The sequence below is a fragment of the Pinus tabuliformis genome, chromosome X (genome assembly GCF_031772625.1).
Source record: "Pinus tabuliformis cultivar Carrire ecotype Pingquan chromosome X, CPIR1, whole genome shotgun sequence".
NCBI classification, from domain to species: Eukaryota; Viridiplantae; Streptophyta; class Pinopsida; order Pinales; family Pinaceae; genus Pinus; species Pinus tabuliformis.
Window position 1 is genome coordinate 46247235 of NC_142308.1, and position 23212 is coordinate 46270446.

Genomic DNA, 23212 nt, shown 5'->3' on the forward strand with positions numbered 1-23212 from the left:
CAGATTTGAGCTTGCTTATTTTGAACCTCTCCTGAGGCCACTTCTGAGGCAAATATGAATTTGTTCATTCAACTAGTCTAAGTTAGTTTGTTGGTGCCTTGAAGGACGATTTAGCTATCCATTACGGCAGAAGAAAGGGCCACAATAGGGCCTGGTTAGGGCCACCGTGACACCCCTTTTGGAGTGCAAAGGAAGAATATATCAAGCCTGTTCAAGGACTTTTCTGAGGCAAAAAATTGGACTTCGTCTTAAAGAATGCACTGAGTTGTTAAGGCCTGTTTTCAGTCTGATCAAACCACTTGGAAAAACAGTGTTCTAGGCTTGACAAGCGCAGTAGAAGGCCCCTAATTAGGGCCTGGCTAAGACCAGAGGTTATTGAGCTTATGTTTGTTTAAATCGGCACCAAAGTCAAGCCAGGATTAGCTGCAGAATAGAGTTGTTAAGGCCACATTTAAGGAGCCGAGATTCGAAGCTTATCCAAATCAGAACTCAGAGCTTATTAGAGCCTCTGTGGAGACGGATCTAAGTTGCTGAGCCTGTTTTGAGGAAGCATGACTGACCATAGCTAAGTTGTATCACTTGTCTATACTAGGGCAGCCCTAGTTGTGAAGAAACAGTGCATTGAACTGAATTGCCACCAGCGTGATACTTCATCTAAGTACAGTGGCTACAAATTGAGAACCGACTACTTGAAGACCTTGAAACGCCATGCTATCCACTAGACTCTTCCATTGACTATTTGCTAAAGTTATTAAAGCCTAGGAAGAAAACAACATTAGACCTTAATCAGTGAAGTGTTGATTAGTGCTAGTATGGTCACTAATGTCATAGGATGTAATGATATGCTACTATTGTAAATCTGATTGTATGATTATAGTCTTGAAGTATATGCCAGATATATCTGTTGCTGGCTAGAACACTGTTGTTGAGATTGTGGTAATCAAGGTTTTGACAGAGGGATATGAATGATGAGTTGTCCAGAATTTGTACTGCAAGGCTTCTAAGAAAAGAGCACAAACAAGGTTCAGGATACATTGTTGGTATTACTGCCTATGAGTTATTGTGCAGGGTGTCTTAATGACAAAGAGTATTGTTCAGATTTGGTCCATTGCCTTTGCTAGGGGTCTAGTCTCATCATCGACCAATGTAAGTTATCATTACTGATGCTAAATTTACAAGAGGGTACAAAGTGTTGAGTAAAATTATTGTGGACATGGGTTTATGCCATTAAAGACAAAGTATTTCATAATATTGATGGGATGAGTCAGAGAGGGTTTATTTTGCAAAAGATATAGTAATATGTATCCTAAGCAAAGAGTTCTATTGAGCAGGTTGTTACATCAGTGAATTTCCCACAGTATGTTGCTAGGGTTTACACATTGCACAACAAAAGTTTGGCAGTGTTAATGCATTGGGCAAAAATAGAGTTTGTTCAGCAAAGAGCATTGATTGCTACTGATTTGTTTAGCTAGGGTTTGATCCCTTTTTGTGTAAAGATAAAGTTGGTATTGTTGTTGATGACCTTGTGCCAGTGTTGCAGATTGACAAAGTCAGCAAATTGATTTTATCAGATTATCTTCCGGATACATCGCATAAGGATTATTCTTCATCGACGTTTCGAACCAGCAACGGTGGTTCATCTTCAGGATGTGATTTGATGTCGTTTATGTTGATTTTGACCAAAGGTGGATCCAATCTAAAAATATGTGAAACGTGGTCCATTGTGGTGAATTGAAGGTCGGAGCCTTCAGGGCAAGCGGTGGCTTGTTGAGTAAGGTGGCAAGATGGTGCAGGTTGGAGCCTAAAAACACTTCAAGGTGGCAGGGTGGTGCTACGTCAATTTGGAACTTGCAGGGTGTTGGAGCATCCTTTGAGTTGGAGCTGATAAAATTAGGGTGTTGAAGCATCTTTTCAGTTGGAATTGGTAAACCAAGGTGTTAACGCATCCTTTGAGTTGGAGCTGATAAATCAAGGGTTGGAGCCTCCTTCCAGTTGTTGCTGGAAAATCTTGGAAGTTGGAGCTTCTTATTGATGCAATCTTTAAGAGTTGTAGTAAAGCGTTCGGTGGTTTTTCTCCAAGAAGTGTTTCCACCTAAAAATCTCATGTACTGTCTTTGCATTCTGCATTGTTAAATGGTGTTGTTAATTGTTTAATGTTTACATGATATAATTAAAATTGTTAACAAGTGCCCAATACTGATTCACCCCTTCACCCCCCCAGTATTGGTGAATATTCCAACAACTTGTACTGGACTAGGGCCACTTGCCTTGTAGACCTCCCTTCACTTCTCATATAACTAGAGGAAGGAATGAATCATTCTTATCATCATCATTGTTTTCTCTATATTTTCCTTATAGGAGTAATGCCCTAAGATTCATGAGGAAAACACATGAGAACTTATGAAGAAGATAGCGAACATATTTGTTGGGAGATTACTCTTGTGGGATGCTAAGGTTTGATCTTGGGAACAAATGTTCGAGGTGATGACTTCATTCCCACTCATGCTTAGAGAGCTTACATCTTAAATTTCTTGGGTTTAGAATGTAGGGGTACGAGCGCTACTTTATCTCTCTGTTAATTTTAGATAACAATGGTATGTTCTATGCTTAAGAGCAATTTACTTCAATTTTTCTTATTAGCCCAATATCAATTTCCAAATTAGCAATCACATTACCAAGATAGTAAATGCAGATAGAACATATATTTAAAGCAGAAGACAGTGAAGACAGGAGGACACAATATTTGGTGGATGCTAAGGAAAAACCCCAATGTGGGGAAACCCTTTGATCAAGTCTTCTTATTATTCTTCAAAAGTTCAGCAGAGAGAGAGTATAATATATAAAATTCACTTGCCCAAACACAATCAAATCTGCGGTCAACACTGGTCAAACAACACATAAAATCTTAGTTTTTGTGCCAAATAATGTGGCTTTCCCAAACAAAAATATTCCCACAAAAATTGCAGTCAAACAACGTCAAACGTTGCCCAATCAATGTTGGTCAAACCTACTGCAACTTGGTCAACGCAAAAATCAAAATACCCTAGTCAAACTTTTGCACATGTGGAGGAGAAGAACGCTGCCTAAAGTTTGTACGACCCAAGCAAATGAAGAGAAAGAGAGTTATGTGTGAGATGATGAATGTCCAAATGAGGTAGATGCTCCTTCTATTTATATGCAACATTGAGGGTGAAGAGACATGACTTTTGGGCTTCTGAACCTACATTAGATTGTTGGCTGACTTTGACAATTTGTCCATAGAAGAAATAAATTCATAATTCCATTTATACATGTCAGAATGAGATGATCTTTAGATCAATCCTACACTTCTCGGAAAGAGGAATCCAACAAAAATATCATCTCAATCATATGAGCTGTCCAAGGTGGAGTTTGGCCCTAGTTGCCAATTTTAACACTCCCTCTCAACTAGGGAGAACTCCACCTGCCAAACCATCTAACATTATGTACCATCCCTATCATCCCTGCTCTGTTGAACTACGAATAAATAATGAAGAAGAAATGATCGAGAGTGTATCATACCACTCTCCACTAACCTGAAGTTAATCTCCGTTGATCCCAGACCAATATCAAACATCCTAGCATAGGGAGTACAGTAGTACACGATGCATCCATCGGTAGTACTATGGTCCCTATCCTCATTTCCCAACTCATTGGCCAAAAGGGAAGTGCTTCCCATGAGTCTCGAACTGCATGGCTAAGATGTATCAGCAGGAGAAGGTGAACCACTCATCCTACGCATATCGCAACCATCATGGGGTTATCACAGGGGAACATAAACCACTCACCCTGTACATAGCGCACCACTAAGGGAAGGTAAACCACTCACCCTATGGTCGCTCATCGCTCCAAGAAATACCCCAAGCCCCCTGGAGCTCCCAAAGCTCAATATCCAATTCAAATGGGACACTCATAAGAGTGTCTCTCCACGACTCCAAGTCGTTCATGGAAGGTTAAGAATTTGACCTTCCCCTAGGGCTTCACAAGAATATCTGCGATCTATTCATCAATCCCAATGTGATGGAGCCTTATTGCTCCCCGTTGTACCATATCCTGGATAGAGTGGTATCTATATCAATATGCTTGGAGTGGTCATGAAACACGGGATTCTCAGAAAGATGAATCCCACTTTGGTTGTCGCAGAAGATCGCGGTGGTATCCAGCACATGTCCAAACAGCTCACTAAATAGCTTCCTCAACCAAACTTTACAAGAGGCCATACTAGCAACAATATATTCGGCTTCGGCGGTGCTCAAAGCAATCGATTTCTGCTTCCTACTCATCCAAGATATCGAAGCAGAACTTAGAGAAAAGCAACATCCTAATGTGCTCTTTCGATCCACCACACTGTCGGCCCAGTCAGCATCAAAATAACCATGGAGCCTCACATTCCCGACAATGTATCTCAATCCATAGGTGATTGCGCCCTGAAGATATCTCAGAAGATTCTTGGCAGCAATCCAATGTATGTGATGACGCTCGACCATAAACTAACTCAATGTATTCATTGCAAAGCATATGTCCAAACGGGAGTTCACCAAGAACATCAGGGCCCCCACGTGTTGACGATACTCGGAAGGATTTCCCAAATCGGGCCCAGCAGCACTTCTACATAACTTCTTAGAGTTAAGTTCCATCGGAGTAGTCATAGACTTGCAATCCACCATCCCAAATCTTTCAAGTAGCTTCACAATGTATTTTCCTTGAGAATGGAAAATCGCACCTGGCTTTTGCCATACCTCCAACTTTAGGAAATAATGCATCAGTCCTAAGTCCTTCATCTCGAACTCAAAAGCCAACTCCCTCTTGCATTGATGAATCAAAGGGTCTGCACCTATCAGAAAAAGATCATCCACATAAAGTACCAAGATGAGAGATTTGTCATTCTCAGCCTTAAAGTAAAGGTTCGAATCAGCTTCACTTCCTGTAAATGCCAGCTTCATTAGATAGTCGTTGATCCTCTCATACCAAGTCCAGGGAGCTTGCTTCAACCCATAGAGAGCTTTCTTCAACCTACATACATGTGTCTTACGATCTTGAACTTCGAACCCCTCGGATTGTTCTACATAGACTTCTTCCTTAATTGAACCATGCAAGAAGGTGATTTTTGACATCCATTTGGTGTAGGTTCCATCCTTGCGAGGCAGCAAGGGCTATAATCGAATGGATAGTATCGGGAATTGGTCCAAATATCTCATCGTAGTCCGCACCTTCCTGTTGAGAGAAGCCTTGAGCAACAAACTTGGCCTTGAACTTTTCGACATTTCCATCAACTCCATGCTTGATCTTGTAGATCCATTTCGAAGTGACAACGGATTTGTCATTGGGTCCAGGGACCACATCCCAAACATTATTCTTCATAATCGACTCATACTCTTCGTTCATAGCATCCTTCCAAACTTGGTGCTTCACAGCTTCTTCGAATGTGCAAAGCTCAGTTTGAACACTGGTGCTCATGGTAGCTAAGTACCCTTAATACCTATTTGGCTTCTTACTTTCACGAAATGTCCCCCTAGGTACAATATGTCTCTCGACATCTTTGAGAGTTTCTCTAAGCCATGAGGGTCTCCTTTTTAAGGAAGAGGGCTCATGAGGAAGTGGATCAATGGAATCCATTGGTCCTTCAACATCGGGCATCAGCTCATCCTGCGGTTCTCCCTGGTTTCCTGTATCTTCTTCTTTGTCCTTCCTTGGAATAAGAAGGTTCCTAATTTTCCCAAGGGCAACATCTTCATCGAAGGTGACATCATGACTTATCTCCACTTCTGTTTGACCAAGCACACAGATTCTATATGCCTTAGAAGTTTCATTGTAGCCCACAAATGTTCATTTCTTCCTAGATGCATCCAATTTGCTTTTCTTTTCTTTCAGCACATGAAAATACACATGGCTAACAAAAATTCCGAAATGGGAAACATCAGGTTTCTTACCAATTAAAACTTCTTCAGGAGTTTTGGAATCCAATGCTTGATGAGGGCATCTATTTTGAACATACACGATAGTGTTGGCAGCTTTGCCCATAGAAACTTCGGAAGGCTTTGATCATGAAGCATGGCACGAGTGACTTATATAATAGAACGATCCTTCCTTTCGGCAACACCATTTTGCTCAGGAGTATATGCGGTAGTAGTCTCCCTCTTAATGCCAGCTTCTTTACAATAGTCATTGAATTCATTTGATTCATATTCGGTTCCATTATTGGTCCTCAATATTTTGATCTTTTTCCCTGTTTGATTTTCGACCAAGGCTTTGAAAGAACGAAACTAGGTGAACACTTCGTCCTTCTTCTTCAAGAAATAAATCCAAGTTTTGCATAGAAGTCATCCACAAAGATAGCATAATATAAATATCCTCCCAAGGATGTCACGAGCAACATACCAAATAGATCATAATGAACCAATTGCAAAATGTCGGTAGTCTTGCTATCACTTGAGAGGAATGGCCCCCTTGTATGTTTTCCTTCGGCACATCCCTGACAAACACCTTCATGTTCTACTTTAAATTCGGGCATACCTGTCACCATCTTCCTCACAGCGGGTAGAGCCTTATAATGTAGATGAGCAAACCTTCGGTGCCATAATTCGGATTGAAAAGATGTGTCACAAGACATAGCTCCCAATGGGCTTCCTCCAACTTGATATAAGCTATCAACCATGAATCCAAGAGTAAATGCTTCTTTGAAATTTCTTTTCCAAACACGTACATTTCCATCGATGAATGCCACCTTGTATCCTTTGTCCTCCATTGTCCTGATGGATACCAAGTTCAACCTGAGCAAGTCATCTCTGAGTTTAGTCCTGGTCAAAGCAAAGATCTTTTAGCTGAGCGTATGTCATCCAATTTTGGACAGAGCGAAGACTGAGGCTCCTTATCTGATCCGAATCTCTTCCAGTGGGCCAGCGGAATTATCTTGGAGTCAAATCGCAGCAGACTAAGATGTGCGCCCCCACGAATCTTCTCTATGGCTAAAAAGGAGTATTATTCTGCAGCGGATCGCACATTCTGAAGCCAAGAAACCATGCGGTGCCCAATCGCAACTCTTATAGAGACAGTCCGAAGTCCAGAAAGGGTTTGGTAATAGTCTGAGGGTTCCTAACGTATCTCCATGAGACGTCCGAGTTTCTGAAGCTGAGCAAGGAGGGTTGCTGAGATTTAGTTCTAAAGATCCGAAGCCCTAAAAGTAGACAGAGTGCAGACTGTAACATACCCGAATTAGAGAACGAACTCAGGCCTGAGGTCAACTCGGGTATTAGTAGCCGGAATTTGTAGTAATTATCAGTTGTAGATAAATCTGGATATCTGACTAGAGCCCTGTTCTAGCACTGAATTTGTTAAGCACAGTTTGGCTACATTTGGATTCCACTGGTTGATGGATTGTTGAAGCATATTGTTGGGGTTAATACATTATTTGAAGCCAGTACTATTATTCAAGCTACATTCTTTGCATTTGAAATTATACTGCTGTACACAAAAGAAATTGTTGTTAAAACCCTAGCTACTCAAGGAGAAATCTAGGGCAAAAAAAATAGAATCGTCGCAACACTACACATAACTAAATAACTACTCATCAAAACAGTCGGCAGTACATACCACGACACACTTTACACCAATGCCAGAACCCAGTGCTTCAATCTGCTCTGCAATCTGAATTGCCAGTTCCCTGGGGCATAAAACAAAACAAGATATAATTCAAGTGAATGAATGCTGGAAGCCCTGAAACTTGACCGGTGGCTTAAAACAAATACCTGGTTGGAGAAAGAACACAAGCAAACAATGGCTGCGGTTTCTCAAGAAGTGCCTGCAGAATTGGAATAGCAAATGCTGCTGTTTTACCTGAACCTGTCTGAGCCAACCCGATCAAATCCCTACCTGAAAGCACAGACAAACAACAATTAGAAAATTGCAACTCAAATTAACAGAAAATCAATACAAAACCTCAACCTTCGAATGTGGTGGACTGTAACATACTAAACCCTAAACCCTGACACAACACCCTTGCAGAATCAACTGTAAAACATATCTGCCCCAACCTAAACCCTAAAACCAAACAGAAAACAGTCTCTGACAATAAAAACCTTCCAAGGCCAGGGGAATGGATTGGACTTGAATTGGAGATGGTTTCTTCCATCCCAGAGCATCGCAGGCTTCGGTTAGCTGCTCACATACGCCCAAACTAGCAAAGGTATGAACATCCTCTTCTTCTTCAACGGCCGCCATAACTAAATTCACTATGGGCTTGGACTCAAATCCTAAGACTGATTCAAAAGCGGCAGCTTTCTATCTATCTCTAGTGTTTTCCGTACTGCTGTATATATGTTGATATGGCAAATATTGGCCTATTAATAACAACTTGCCCGGGAGTTATTTGCTTAGAAAGGCGGCACTTTCTCACTCTGAGGAACAACAGTGTTAGTTCCGTGCCCCTATTATATATATATGCTCCCGATAACTGCTGCACAGAGCGGTCGATCTCCTTGCTTACAGGGCGGGACAATCCGCTTGGATACTACGCTAGTCGCTCATCCGCTTGCCTGGGCTACTCAGATGGGATACTTAGCTGCTAGGTCAGAACACCTGTAGGAACTTGAACCAGCTCTCAACCGGAGGATTCGCATTTATCCAAACATAGAGGGAATGAGTTGATTTGCAAGTTTCAGGCTTGCTACTATTCAATGCTCAATTCGAATCACGCCTGGTTAGGGTTTCTGGTTTCTCTGGATTTTTCGTTGGCGCGTTTTCTTATGAATTTGCAACTGTCGAAAATAGCTCCACCTCTTTCCGCGCGAAATCTAGGAATATCCAAAAAAAACAAAAAAACAGAAGAGGCGCTCTGGTTATAAAATGTCGTAGACGGGAAAATAGATCTATATTTATTTATTGATGTCTAGCGTTTTTATTTAATTATATTTTTGTAAATTTTATTAGTCAATTTGTTACATAAGTTGGATGTTGTATTCCAAATTAAAAATCGACCCAAAAAAATTAAAGGTAAGAAAAAAATTTATGTTAATTTAAAAGATACAAAATATATCATGTCACATATATACTCATATATACTGGATTACAACATGTTGATTATGGTTATATTGATAATATAACTAATATTATAATTTCGTATGTATACTATATAATATATCATGTTACATATATATTGGATTACAACATGTTGATTATGGTTATATTGATAATATAATAAATATTATAGTTTTGTATATATATTATATAATTTTATTATACTTTATTAATTTATTTTATTATAATCTATTAATTAATTTTTTATATTTGATCAATAATCAAATTTATTGATGTTATTTTTAAAAAAATTAATCTTATTAGTTTTTGTCAAACCAAAATTATAACCATCAATTTATTTTGACCACTAATAAAACAAATTAATAATTCAAACCAATTTTTATTAATTATTGAATTGAGGCTTTTGTGATCCATAATAGTTGTAAGCAGAGCTTCGACGAAAATCACATGAGGAAAGACCTTTTTCGACGCGTTTCGAACCAATTTTTATTAATTAACTATTTATATTGACTCTCAAGTCTTACTAGCACAACCGACCAATTGAGATCTAGTCAGCTAAGGGCCGGCGGATTGAGTCTAGTTAGCTAAGAGCTGGTGTGGCCTAGGCTAGATGTAATCCCCCGGGTGACTTTGACGACTTAGATGCCCCTGGGTCGCAACTCCTCAAGCCACAGGTCAAGCCTGGAGGATCACATACAATTTGACAAATAAACAAACAAAAACTCTTTCTATTGACTAATTGTAAATGTGAACATAACATACCTTTATGCCATGTGGAAAACTGCCTCATTTTTTTGTCATAATTTTTTGATATAGTTCCAATATTTATGCAGTGATTTTAAATATTTATGCAATGATTTCTAAATATTTGTGCATTGATTTTTCATTGTTAAGCTTCATATGAAAACCACATAAAATTAAAGTCCATATTAAAGCAAGTATTTGCATAAAAAATGAATAGGAACAAGATAAAAATAAATAACTGGAATTTTTTCTTGAATGCTTTAACATGTAGGAGTAAAAGTGTAAATGTACAAACATAGTAGCTATTACTAAAAAAAAATATAATGATGATGATGATGATGATGATGGTTAACGTCCACTAAGACCAAATTGGTCTATCGGACTTATAATTTTCTTAGTTTTTAATTATTTGGCTCCTCGTCTTTCTTGGCGAGATTGGTGTTGTAGCTTTCTTTTTTTTCTCTACGGTCTTCCAACTTCCTTTATCTTGCATCCCCTTCATCTCTTCTGGTTCTTGGGACATTGGTGTCTTAGTTTCGTGATCTATTGTGTTCGTCCTTTTGAAGATAGTCGGAGAAGAAGTTTGGTCTAGGAGATCTGCTTTGCTGTTAAATGAAGATTTATTTTGTGCGACCAAATCCTCATAACTGTTGATTTGTTGGGCGAGGCTTTCTCCCTGCCTGTCTTGAGAGTTGTTTCTTTCCTGTCCGATTTCTTATGATTCGGAGTTTTCTCTAGAGTATTATTCTTTGATGACAGTGTAGTGTTCTTTTTGTGCTCCTTCCCACCATGTAGATCTGTGGTGGTTGTTTCTAGCAGAATTTTTCTGGGAGGCTTTTGGGCAATTTTTGGCTAGATGCCCTGTCTCAAAGCAGGATCGACATCTGAAGAGGACACTTTCGTAATCGAGTTTCTGGTTCCACACATAGTCTTTACTTGTTAGGTTTATTTCAGCTAGGAATCCGGCGCTGAAATCCATTTCCACACAGATGCGTGCATAGGTGGTTCTGGCATATTCCTCTGTTTCTGGGCACCTACAGTAAAATTTCCCAATTGCATTTCCAATGGCTTTTAGCGAGGAGAGATTCCAAAGATGCAAAGGTAGGCTTGGCAATCTCACCCAAACTGGCGCTGAGGTTATGACTGTTGTAGAGGGATCGAATGATGGGTTCCATGGCTTCATGAATAGGCCTAATTTTTCCCAAAACCAAGGGTCGAAATCTAGAATACATTGTCTGCTTTCAGGATTTTCAAAATCTACTATAAAGAAACCCCTAGCACAGGGGTAGATATTAATATCATCAGAAATGACAGGTTTCCATACCTCCGAGATCCAGTTGTGGAGAGTTGTCAGTCGCGGCCAAAAACTATTGAACCGGCAGATTAGGGCACTTTCAAAAAACTTTAAAGCCTCATCGAGTGAGGCCTGGACCACCTGGACAGTGGGAGCTGGGGCTTCACTGACGATATGGGCAGGAGCTTGCCCTCCAGAAGCGGATGAGCCAGCAGCTATTTTCGCGAAGCTGGGAGCCATATTTTACTTGCCCATAGAACCCAGCCACAGAGAAATAAAGCAGAAGATTAGATCTAGAACCTAGCCGCCTAGATCTAGATCTAGCGGCAGAACATTAGATCTAGAATCCAAAATGTGCAAACAAACTTATTCACTCAAAATTTTCAGATTCCGGTGACTAACCAGATCTCACCTAAACAGCGAGTGCGGATCAGATCACCACATTTACAATGGATTTGACTTTCTCTAGCGCTAGGTCTCGACGACAGCTGATTTGCTCATTGGATAAATGATTAACTTGGTTCTATGCTTGGCAGATCTGCCAATTAAAGTCTTTTGGCAACGGTTGGCCTCTTAGCCCTGCGATTAGCCCCTCACTGTTTTGTTTTCCACAGTGGCAGAATTCACGATATGATTCCTTGTTCGTGGCTCATCGGGCTTCCACTTCTTTCTTTCACCTGTGACAGATCGGCTCCCAAGATTTCCTACGCCTTGTTACAGATCGTAACAATGATATTTTGTCTACATTCTAGATCTCCACGAGGCGTTATTTCACATAAGTGATGATTTCACTAGTTTCAAATCCCACTTCTTCACCCCTGTTAGCATCACCCGATATAATGAGTGTTAAGTGGACTATTAAAAAATCATGAGAAATTAATTAGTTGGGACTACCTCTCATGGAAATGGTCATAGATGAATGACTCAATGAGTGTTAAGTGGACTATTCAAAAATCATGAGAAATTAGCTAGTTAAGACTACCTCTCGTGGAAATGGTCATAGATGAATGACTTACTTAATGCAGTTGAATCCCAAAAAATGATATCTAACATTTAAAATGTGCAGGATTTTAATTATCTGATAAATTTTTCGAAACATCCTATATATTGATTGAATAATCTACTTTTTATCAAGTTTTTTCTCCCGGACTGCGATCCGCGCCTGAGCCCCCGCGCCCTGCTGCGCCCCTGACCAGATCTCTGAGCGTGCCCGCGCCTGGCAGCTCTGCTGCTGGGCTGCATCCTTCTGCTGCTGACTCCCCTTTGCCAAGGGCCTTCTGCCCTCTCCTATACTGGGCCTCCTGCCCTTTTCCCGTCCCGTTCGCTGGCTGTGCGCCCCTGCGCGGCACTATGGATCCACCCTCTCAGGAGCAGGCAGAACTGGAGAAAGCCTTTGCATCACTCATTCCAGAGAACAACACGGAAAGGATCCGCCCTTCAGCCTCAAAGTTTGTCAAAAAACTAGATGCAATCCCGGAAGTTTCGCTTCCCCCAGCACTTCCAAGGAGAGCTGCTGTAGCTCTTGCTGAACGTGGCTTGGTTGGCCAGTTCACGGGGTTATGGCCTTCTCCTCGCACGGTCCAACGTTGGGTGGAAAGAAATTGGAATGCAATGGTCCAAGGAAAAATCGCAATAAGGTTTTGTGGAAGGGGGTTCTTCACCTTCCTCTTTGAATCAGTGGAAGATCGTAACCTCATTTTCAGAAATGGTCCCTACTTCATGGACACCAGAGGCCTTTATCTCAATCGATGGACACCCGACTTCGATCCAGAAATGGATGTCCCCAACGCGGTCCCCGTCTGGGTCCGCCTTCCACACCTCCCGCTCCACTGTTGGGGAGATGAATCTGTACGAGCCATCGGGAACGCGGTAGGGAAATACATTGATAGATCGGAGCCAAAGGAGAATATGCATGCTTGCGCTAGGATATGTGTAGAAGTGGATCTGGGGAAAGGATTACCAGAGGCAATCAAACTCAAAGTAGACCAGTGGACGCACATTCAGCAGGTGGACTACGAGCAGCTCCCTTTCAAGTGTAAGGTATGTCATGAATACGGGCATTTTGCTAATAGGTGCAGTAAATCTAAATCAATAGATAATAGCAATGATGAAGCCCCGGAAGAAGCTTGGGAAATCGTCAAGAAAAAAAAAAAGACAAACCCTCCCCCTGTATCAACAGAGCCCTCCACGGAAACCCCAATCCTCTCTTCTCATCCCTCTGGATCTGGCCCTCCCTTCCCTTCCTCCTCCAACCCTTTCGAATCCTTGGCACCAGAGGAACCTTCATCCCCCCCTCCATCTCCAAAGGGCCCCAGGACTTCCCCATCTTCTCCCCTCCAGGCCTCCCCCCCTCCAACAGTGGAAAGAATTCTAACTAGAAATAAGACAAAGGAAAACATCTCAGCCACGGATCCCCCAAGAAAAGTAGGAAGGAAATCAAACAAAGAGATAAGAGATGAGAATGCAGCAAAAGAAATGGCCACAGGGACCCAGCAACCAATGGATACTTACCTTGACAGGAATAAAGGAAGCGGGGAGAAGATGAAGGAGAAAAGCGGGTTCCACAATAAATCAAGTAAATGATGATTTTGGTCTCTTGGAACTGTAGGGGGATGGGCTCCTCCCTAAAATCAAATGCAGTCCGAGACCTTATTAAAGTTGAACACCCAGACTTCCTCCTACTCCAGGAGACCAAAATCAGTGAACAAGAATTCCATAACAGCCTAAAAAGAAGTAGAAATTATGAAGGAATAGCCATGAGCGCAACAGGGGCCTCAGGAGGCATAGGGGCAATCTGGAATAAAACCAAATGGAAACTCATAGACAACAGGCAAAACAGATGGTGGATCAGAATAGATATGCAAAGCACAGCCAAGACGGAGGAATACACAATTTATAATGTCTATGCTCCTCCCCATTTCAGAGACAAAGCCTCTTGTTGGGATTCTCTCATCACAGATCTTGTGACTGCACAAGGGAGGAATATTTTCCTTGGAGGAGACCTTAACCTAATAAGGAATGCAGACGAGAAATTAGGAGGGAATTTTTTGATTGATCCCTCAAGAGACAAACTGGAAGAAATCATTCAAACACACAGTCTTATTGACATCCCTCCTCAGAATGGCCGCTACACCTGGTCAAATAAAAGAACAGGTAGAAACAATATCAAAGAGAGACTTGATCGAATTCTGGTACAGGAGAGAATAGTTGCCAACTTCTCGAGGATTCGAAGCACAATTATACAGGGCTTCATTTCAGACCACAAACCAGTGGCGCTGCATTTAGACAAAGGGGAAGACATGGGTCCACTGCCATTCAAATACAATAGAGCTTGGGACTCTAGTGAGGACTTCAGAACCGTGATAAAAGAAGCCTGGGCAACGGAGATAACAGGCTCCCCACACTTCATTTGGGAATCAAAGATCAAACTGCTACGGACTGCCATAAAAAAGTGGGCTAGGAATCACGCGTTGGAGGAAAGGAAGGAAAAAACCGACCTGCAAATGAAATTAGAGCAATGGAATCAGGATAAGGAAGCCGGCCAAGATACGGAAGAAGACCAAAGGAAAGAAAGTGAGCTGTATAAGGCGCTCTACAACCAGCATCGTAAAGAAGAGGAAGAGCAAAGACAGAAGTCAAGATGTCTCTGGCTCACTTCTGGGGACAAAAACACCTCGTTTTTCCATAACAGTCTTAAAGTAAGGAGAGCTGGAAACAACATTGAAAGGATAACTTTTGAAGGCAGAGAGATTATGGATCAAGGGGAAATCAAGGAGGCTGCATCTAAACACTTTCAAACTCTTCTTACAGCAGACCCTCACTATCAGGAAAACCCGGAATTCATCAATATCATTGAGAGAAAGGTCTCAGAAGCACAAAACTGTGAGCTGGACAAAGAAATCTCAAGAGAGGAGATTGAATGGTCAATCCAAAGTATGCCCCCGGACAAAGCCCCGGGGCCTGATGGCTTCACGGTGAGCTTTTACAAAACTCATTGGGATATCATCAAGAAAGATTACATAAGAATGGCGAAGAATTTCCACTCAAAATGTAAAATGGGCAGCAGCATCAAATCTTCACATTTAGCGCTAATCCCAAAAGAGCCCAATCCCCAATCCTTTGACAGGTTCAGACCTATCTCATTATGCAATGTCTCTTACAAAATTATCACTAAGATCCTGGCAAATAGGTTAAAAAAAATCCTTCCCTCACTCATTTCCGAAAATCAAGGAGGATTTCTCCCCAAGAGACATATAACAGACAATGTCATTCTCATTCAGGAGGCGATACACAGCAGCGTAGCCAGAAATGAAAAGGGTATGATCATCAAGCTGGACATGGCAAACGCCTTTGACAGGGTAAACCACTCATTTCTGCAGGCTGTCCTAAAGAACTTCGGTGTCTCAGAGCTCTTTATCAGCAGGGTCATGGAATGCATTTCCTACAACTGGACAGCCCCTTTAATCAATGGTAGGCCTTGCAGCGCCTTCAAAAGTTCAAGAGGATTGAGGCAAGGATGCCCTCTATCTCCTTTCCTCTATATCATCATGGCAGAAACACTAAGTTTGCATCTGGAAAACAAGCGAAAGTTAAAGGAAATAATAGGAGTGGACATCGTCCGAGGAACCAAGGGGATCAATCACTCCTTATTTGCAGACGATACCCTTCTAATCGGTGGTGCTTCAAGCCTCATGGCCAGGAGATTCAAGAACATCCTGGACCTCTTCCTTCAAGCCTCCGGGGGCAAATTAAACAACAATAAGTGCATGGTCTACACCTGGAACGTCCCAAGATACATAACCCAAAGAATCTCTATGATCATGGAAATCCCAGCTCAATCAAATTGGTCCCATTTTATGTACTTAGGGCTGCCTCTAGCCAAAGAATCAATCAAAAATGAAGTTTGGGTAAAGCTAATCGAGAAATTGAGAGGGAAACTGCAGAGCTGGGGGATGTATTGGCTCAACTTGGCGGGCAGAACAATACTTATCAAGGCCATTCTATCAGCTCTTCCTATCTACCAATTTGCCATAACCCTCGCCCCAGCAAGCATCCATAAGCATATGGAGCTGATTATCAGAAGTTTCCTATGGAAGGGGGGAAAGCAAGACACAAAAAAATTCAGCTTGGTGAAATGGGATAAGGTCATCCTTCCTCTAGAAAAAGGAGGATTAGGAATTAGAATTCCAAGACTGGCGAATATGGCAATGGGCTTCAAGTTAACTTGGAGAATCCTCAAAGAGAAAGGGACCTGGTGGGCAGAGGTCATCAAAAGGAAATATCTAAATGGGAGCAACAGCAACATCCTCACTGAAGTTATCACCGACAGACACTGTACGCCTGTTTGGAAATTGATCAAAAAAACTCTTCCCCTCTTCAAGTCTAGCATATCTAAAGCCCCGGGTAATGGAAGGCACACCAGCATTTGGGAGGATAGAATTATGGGCACGGATGCCAGGGAAAAGTCCAACAATTTCAGACCCCTCCACCAGTGGATGATAGAAGCTAATCTTAAAACCCTCTTTGACATCTCCCTTTGGGACCAAAACAGCTGGATAGGATGGAAAGCACTGCATCTCCCCAATGAAATAGAGAGTCTCTGGAATGACCTTAAGCTCTCTCTCACAGGGTCAGCCCCTATAAACAGAACGACAGAGGACAATTATGTTTGGGATCCAACCGGAGGCAACTACACAGTGAAAGAAGGTTACAAGGCACTCCAAAATTCATCAGCAATCAACAATTGGCATCTATATAAAGCAGCATGGAGAATTGAAAGCCTGCCGAAGATAAAACTATTCAATTGGACCCTGCTTCATGGCAAAATCCTAACAGCAGAAAACCTCAGGAAAAAGGGTATACAGGGCCCCTCATTTTGTTTTATGTGCAGGGAGGCAGAGGAAAACATCAATCACCTTTTCATTGACTGTCCAGTAGCAAGGTCCTGTTGGAAACTTATAACTAGTCCTCTAAATATGGGAGACCTTCCCAATCAGATTTCCCTCCTCCAGAAAGGTTGGGGGAAAATCTTCCCTTACGCCAACAAAAACATGAATCTGGCAAAGAGGATATGGACCAGCATCCCTTCTAATCTCTGTTGGCAGCTATGGTTAGCAAGGAATGAAAGTATTTTCAAAAATAAGAAACCTAGCATATCCAGCATTCTGGCCAAAACAACTGCTCTCATCACAGAAACAATAGAAGCAAAGGGAATCTCCCAAGCAGACCCGGAATACACAGATGACAGGGTGAAGGAATGGGTTCGGAGATTCAACTATAAACCAAGAGCGAAAAATAATACAATAACAGGACCAGGACAAAAGGATTGGAAACTGAGAGGGACAAAGGACGAAGTCAACCAATGGATCCAAAACCAAAAGAGGTTTACACTCCACTTTGACGGGGCTTCAAAAAATAATCCAGGCAGAGCTGGAGCCGGGGGAATAATTAGGGATCCTCAAGGGAAAACAATTGTCACATATGAGTGGGGTTTGGGTACCATGACGAACAATAAGGCCGAAGCCTACAGTCTTCTATTGGGAACCTCCATCGCCAGGAAGCTAGGCATCCAAAATCTCCTAGTATTGGGCGACTCTGCAATCATAATAGCAGCTATGAACTCTGGAAAAGATTTTAACCAAATAACCTTAAACAGAATCAAAGGCAGAATCATGGATCAGACCAGGGGCTTCAGCAAAGTGACATTCAAGCACATCCTAAGAAGCAACAACGTGGAAGCGGATGAGCAGGCAAACAAAGCAACGGGCAGACCCACGGGCCAGGTAAAGGAAAACAATGAGTCTTATGAAAGGGATATTCCATAGACAGCCCTCTTTCGCCTCTCTCCAGATTATCGGTCACCTCAGGCATCCGTATCAACGCTTCTGGCCCGTTCACATTTTATCCTCATCATTTCCTATCCTTCTCGACTGCCAAAACAAGCGTTACAGGACAGCATATCGCCCACAGGATCCGAGGAATGCAGGCAGGGTATGGATTCTCTCAATGAACGGCGCAGACATTATCAGGAGGTGCGATCACGCCCATACTGATGGCAGGCACCTAGGACAGGTAAAAATCACCTCTAAAGATCTCACTGATACCAAGAACAGATACACCACTGCTCGAAACAAGAACGAGCAAGTCCTCTCCGCTCCTATAAATGACAATGAGCATCTCAGGACCACCACAGTGCAAGGATATTTGAGACAGAGGCGCGGTGATCTCCACAGGCGAAGACTTCAGTTAGCGGGCTCCTCCCAGGATCATAAGATCAGCTTTTCGTTTAAGGTAAACATCGAGCTCCTCTCGGTTTGCAGTCAAGTTTACCAGACTCCCACAGCCCGTATTGCTCTCTTCAAGCACAGGCATCGTTTGAAGGCCGTTTGCTCGTTCTGGGATCCAGGCGTCCACCCTCTGTCCTCGGTAATCGTTGTTTTGCATTCCAGTGTTTTGCTTATTGCTAACAGTTTTGTTTATGTCCTCAGCAGCACCCTCACACACCGTCTGAGTCCCTCTTCCCATAATCTAACGTGCCAGCAGATCGGTGGCATCGTCCTCCTGCCCTCTGTAACTTCAACCTCCTCTCCTCGGGTCACTGCTGATCCCGGTTCCCAGATTGCCAGGATGGCGGAGCAGCACAATCAACCAGCCAATCAGGCTCAGCCCAGAAATTCTATGGGAAACATCTTCAATAATAAGGAGTGTAATATGTGCAAGTCCCATACGATCATGATTAATAGCTTGATCAAGCAGATGAAGGAGCTGACAGAAGACTATCACTCTGATAGGAACTCAAAGCGCAAGAAACTGGAGAAAAGGAAGAAAGAGATTGAAGACTTAAAGGATCGTTGCATCCATTTGGAGGCTGCCATAGACCATCTCCGCTCCCTCACCGAAAGCCAGCAGGCAGAAGCTTCAACCAAAGCAAGCCGGAGGGATCAGCTCCCGGACGATTCAGTCACTCAGCATTTCCCTTGATATTTATGCATTGTAAATTCAGTTGGCTAGGTGGTTCCTTTGTCAGGCAATATAGCCGTTTGTTTCTAGTTTTGTGTTCAATCAAGAGAAGCTTCGAGGATTATGGGTCTGCGAACCCACTTTTGAACCTCAGCTCTCAGAGCTTTTCCCCTTCTGTACTAGAATATTGGATTGCTGGCTTTTATAATATATGAGTAACCGACTTTGTTAAAAAAAAAAAAAAATCTACTTTTTATCAAGGATAAATAGAATGATTAAATAATATTTGTGAAAAACCATCATATTATTCATAAATAATGAATGAATATATATATATATATATATATATATATATATATATATATATATATATATATATATATATATATATATATATATATATATATATATATATATATATATATATAGATAATGAAATAAAGAGGAGAAAGTGAATTATGAAATTTAGAAAAAAAACAAAAACAAAAAAGAAAAAGAAGTTACTTAACATAATTGTTTGTTACATTCGTTGATATCCTTCCACGACTAATTAATTTCTTCCGTGTGATACACAAGATGGTGCAGCCAGAAAACACAAAAAACAAATCAAAATGAAGTTGAATTAACTTGCTCCAATCTTATTAGGCCGCTAATAGGAAACAAAGTTTATAAAATTTCCACTAATGAATAATTGTGAATGGGAAGTGTGATCTTTGTGAGAAAAAATTGGAAATTAATTTCTAGAGATACTTATAGTCATGGTAGAATTTAACAGACAGCACGCCCACTGGATCCCAGGGAACGGACAGCGAATATTCATTTGGGACGATAACATTATGGGAAGTGATCCGTTGGCAGAAGACCATTCCTTAGCAGCTCTGAGAGAATGGATGAATACAGAAAATATCAAAACTCTGTGGGATCTGTCCCTTTGGGATAAGGACGAATGGTGGCGGTGGAAACATCTAGAGGTGCCTGCGAATCTTACTCAGGATTATGTTGTTCTCCTATCCCATTTAAAAGGCAAAGCTCCGTTAAACAGAAGAATAGCTGACAGCAGAGGTTGGGGATCGATCCCAGGCAATTACACTGTGTCGAAGGGATATGCCCAGCTCACCTGAATCCCCAGCGCACCGCCTGATCCGAGACCATGGCAGGGGGTATGGTCTTCTGCTACGTTGCCCAAAGTGGATACGTTTTGCTAGCTTCTATGTCATCATAGAATTCTGACAGAAGACAGGCTTAAAAAAATAGGGCATTCAGGGCCATCCCGTTGCTCTTTGTGTGAAAATCATGAGGAAAATGCAGCACACATGATGTTAACCTGTAACTTCGCTTCAGAATTATGGAAGGAGGCTTTAGATGCATGGAACATGAAATTTGGTTCATTCAATCACTGCTCAGAGCTCTTTTCCAATTGGAAATGAATATATCCAGGTGGAGCCGCCCAGGATTCACAAATCAGAGATGCTTGGCTCGCCCTGCCAAAGCTAATTTGCTGGCATATCTGGCTAGAAAGAAACCAAAGGATTTTCAAGAGTAAGAAGAGAGCTTCTAAGTTAATCTGGGTTAAAATTAAAAGCCATCTTAAAGAATGTATGGGAGATCAGTAAAGCATAAAGGGCCTCACTGAACAAGATATAGCCTGGGGTGCCTCCCTGGATCTTCACTTCTCAGATATTGAAAAGAACCCCCCTCCCCCCTTAAAGTCCTGGCAAATTCGCTTAAATGATACAGAGTTTGCCGAATTCTGCAACAAAAAGGCGAGGAAAGCCCTCTTTTTTTACGGTGCAGCTAAAGCAAATCTTGGCAGTTCTGGAGCTGGTGGGGTCATTAAAAGTGAAGAAGGTATAACGGAAGCTAAATATGCTTGGGGAGTAGGTGTCAACACCAGTATTCAAGCTGAAGCTCTAGCTCTCCTACAGGGTCTCAAGGTGATCAAGAATTTGGGAATCAGAGAGGCAGTAGTGTTTGGAGATTCTCAGATCATCATAAACGCCATGGTGAACAAATCCTCTCCCTCTGATTTAAGACTTTCCAGATTGCTGAGCAGAATCAACATCCTCTCATCCTCCTTCCAGAAGTTGGAATTTCTTCACATAAAGAGGGAAAACAACAAAGAAGCAGATGCTGAAGCCAATATAGCAGTCCATCTCCCTCTCGGAAAATGTATAAGAGACGGAGAAGAAAGTTGGGATCCCATCCCCTAGCAGATCAATAAGAATGTATTACTGTGTATTGCTGAAGCAGTTTGTTTGTATTTTTAAATTAGGACAGATTGGAAATTCTGCAAGACGAACAACATGTAAAATCAGCAAAATCTTTAAGAAGACAGCTATATGGATTCTGGATGAGGCAAAAGCTGAGTCTCTCCCCCCATTTTGTAATTTGAATTGAGGCATTTCAGCCAAGAAGGAATATATCAGTCTAACCGTTTCTTTAAAAAAAAAATGGTAGAATTTAACATTATGTTTAATATTTTAATATGGTAAGAGTTTGATTTTGTTCATTAGTGAATCTTTCCCTACCCTTGTGCTTTCCCTTTATTGTTTTTACTATATTTTGTAACATAAATTCCATGTTATCATTATGCTTTTTCATTAGTGTTTCACTTCTAGGATTTTTCCTTCTGTTTTTTCATTATATTTTTAATTTTCAAGAACCATACATATATTCTTAATATTTACCAGCATTATGTATTTGCAGACATTTTTAAAGAAAATCTGGAAACATTTCAGTGTAAATATTTTTCAAAAGAATTATGCTTGCAACTATCTTCAAAAATTTATGCAGATGTTCACCTTATATCTTTATTTGCCAATATTATTTTCTAATATGCCTACATTTTAATTTATATTATTCCTTTGCAAACCTTTTCTTAAAAGAATAATTTTCTAGTCATGTTTTATTTAATAAATAATTTTAATTCCCGACTTCTTCATTTAATTTTCATTTATTTAATTAAAATTTTCAAATAAATAATTTTCATAGTGGATCTTCTTTATCTAAATTCTATTTATTTTATCTTATATTTTTATAGCTTTTAATTGAATGTAGAAGAATTACTTATTGATGTCAACAAATATTTTCCTCATAAGTAATTGAAAATTGTAGAGTATCTTTTATTTTTCGGCTCAGTGTGAACATGTAATGGCTAGAGTAAGGATGAGATAAAGCTACAATTTGATAAAACTATATATTTTGTTCAACAAGTCCAACTCTTCATATTTTTTAATAATATCTCATGTCTTTTGGCTTCAATTGGTGTCTAAGCTTGTAATTATTTATTTATTGCTTCAAAACCTATAATTATATCCACCAAACCTATAAAACAATAAATAAAAAGAAAAACTCATAAGCATAAAATTATAACAAGAGTTAAATTAAGAATTAATTTTGAAAACATAATTTGTTATTAAAAACAACAACAACAACAACAACAACAAGCTAAATGCTTTTTCATGCGGCACAAGAGTAAGTTAAGCAACACCAATTGTAAGTTAACCAACATTGTAAAATATTCATTAAAATTAAGAAAGAACTTAATCTTCTGTAAATATTCTTAATATTCCTCAAAACTGTATTATTAATTATCCACTAAAGTCTAAGGTAAAATGTAACAAGTTTGATCCTTCTACATAGTGGCACAAGAAGAAGAAGGAAAAAAATTTAAAAGTCGATTTTATCTTACCTATACCAAAATTTTGATAATTTTTCAGATATCAATTCATCTATTGTGATAGTTTCCATGATGAAATTTCATCTATTTGCATTGGTTTCATGATATTAGTTCATTTTTATATATGTGGATTTTGGTTTATCAGATGTGGGACTGCAATATAATGGTGTGTTTAGATCATAACAGATTTAATGGGGAAAAAATTATATTTTCATATTTTACCAACAATATCATTTAAAGAGGTAAAGCCTGATAGGTAATTGTTTAAAAATGGTGTAATATTAGTATTTTTATTATAATATTTGTGTTTAATAAATTTGTAAATTATAGAGAAATATATTAAATTTTATTTGAGATTTATATTGCATGTTATGTACTTGTGTACAATATGTATAAGTTCAATTAACATAACTAAAATTATTCCACGGATTTGGGTGACCCACCAACCTCTATTGCACTTCCCAAGGCCCACAACCATCAGCCCC

General features: G+C 40.5%; 1 protein-coding gene across 1 annotated transcript in view; it reads right to left on the minus strand.

Annotated features, from left to right (window-relative positions):
- Nucleotides 1–8848, minus strand: part of LOC149138246 (DEAD-box ATP-dependent RNA helicase 10-like) — a 191109-nt gene extending 182261 nt beyond the window's left edge. Inside the window, exons 1-3 of the mRNA XM_089450305.1 lie at nucleotides 8094–8848; nucleotides 7764–7887; nucleotides 7609–7678 (exon numbers count right to left, since the gene is read on the minus strand). Of these exons, the coding sequence (XP_089306431.1) occupies nucleotides 7609–7678; nucleotides 7764–7887; nucleotides 8094–8235 (336 nt within the window). The 5' untranslated portion in view covers nucleotides 8236–8848. The remainder of the gene's footprint in view (nucleotides 1–7608; nucleotides 7679–7763; nucleotides 7888–8093) is intronic.
- Between the last annotated feature and the right edge of the window lie 14364 nt (nucleotides 8849–23212).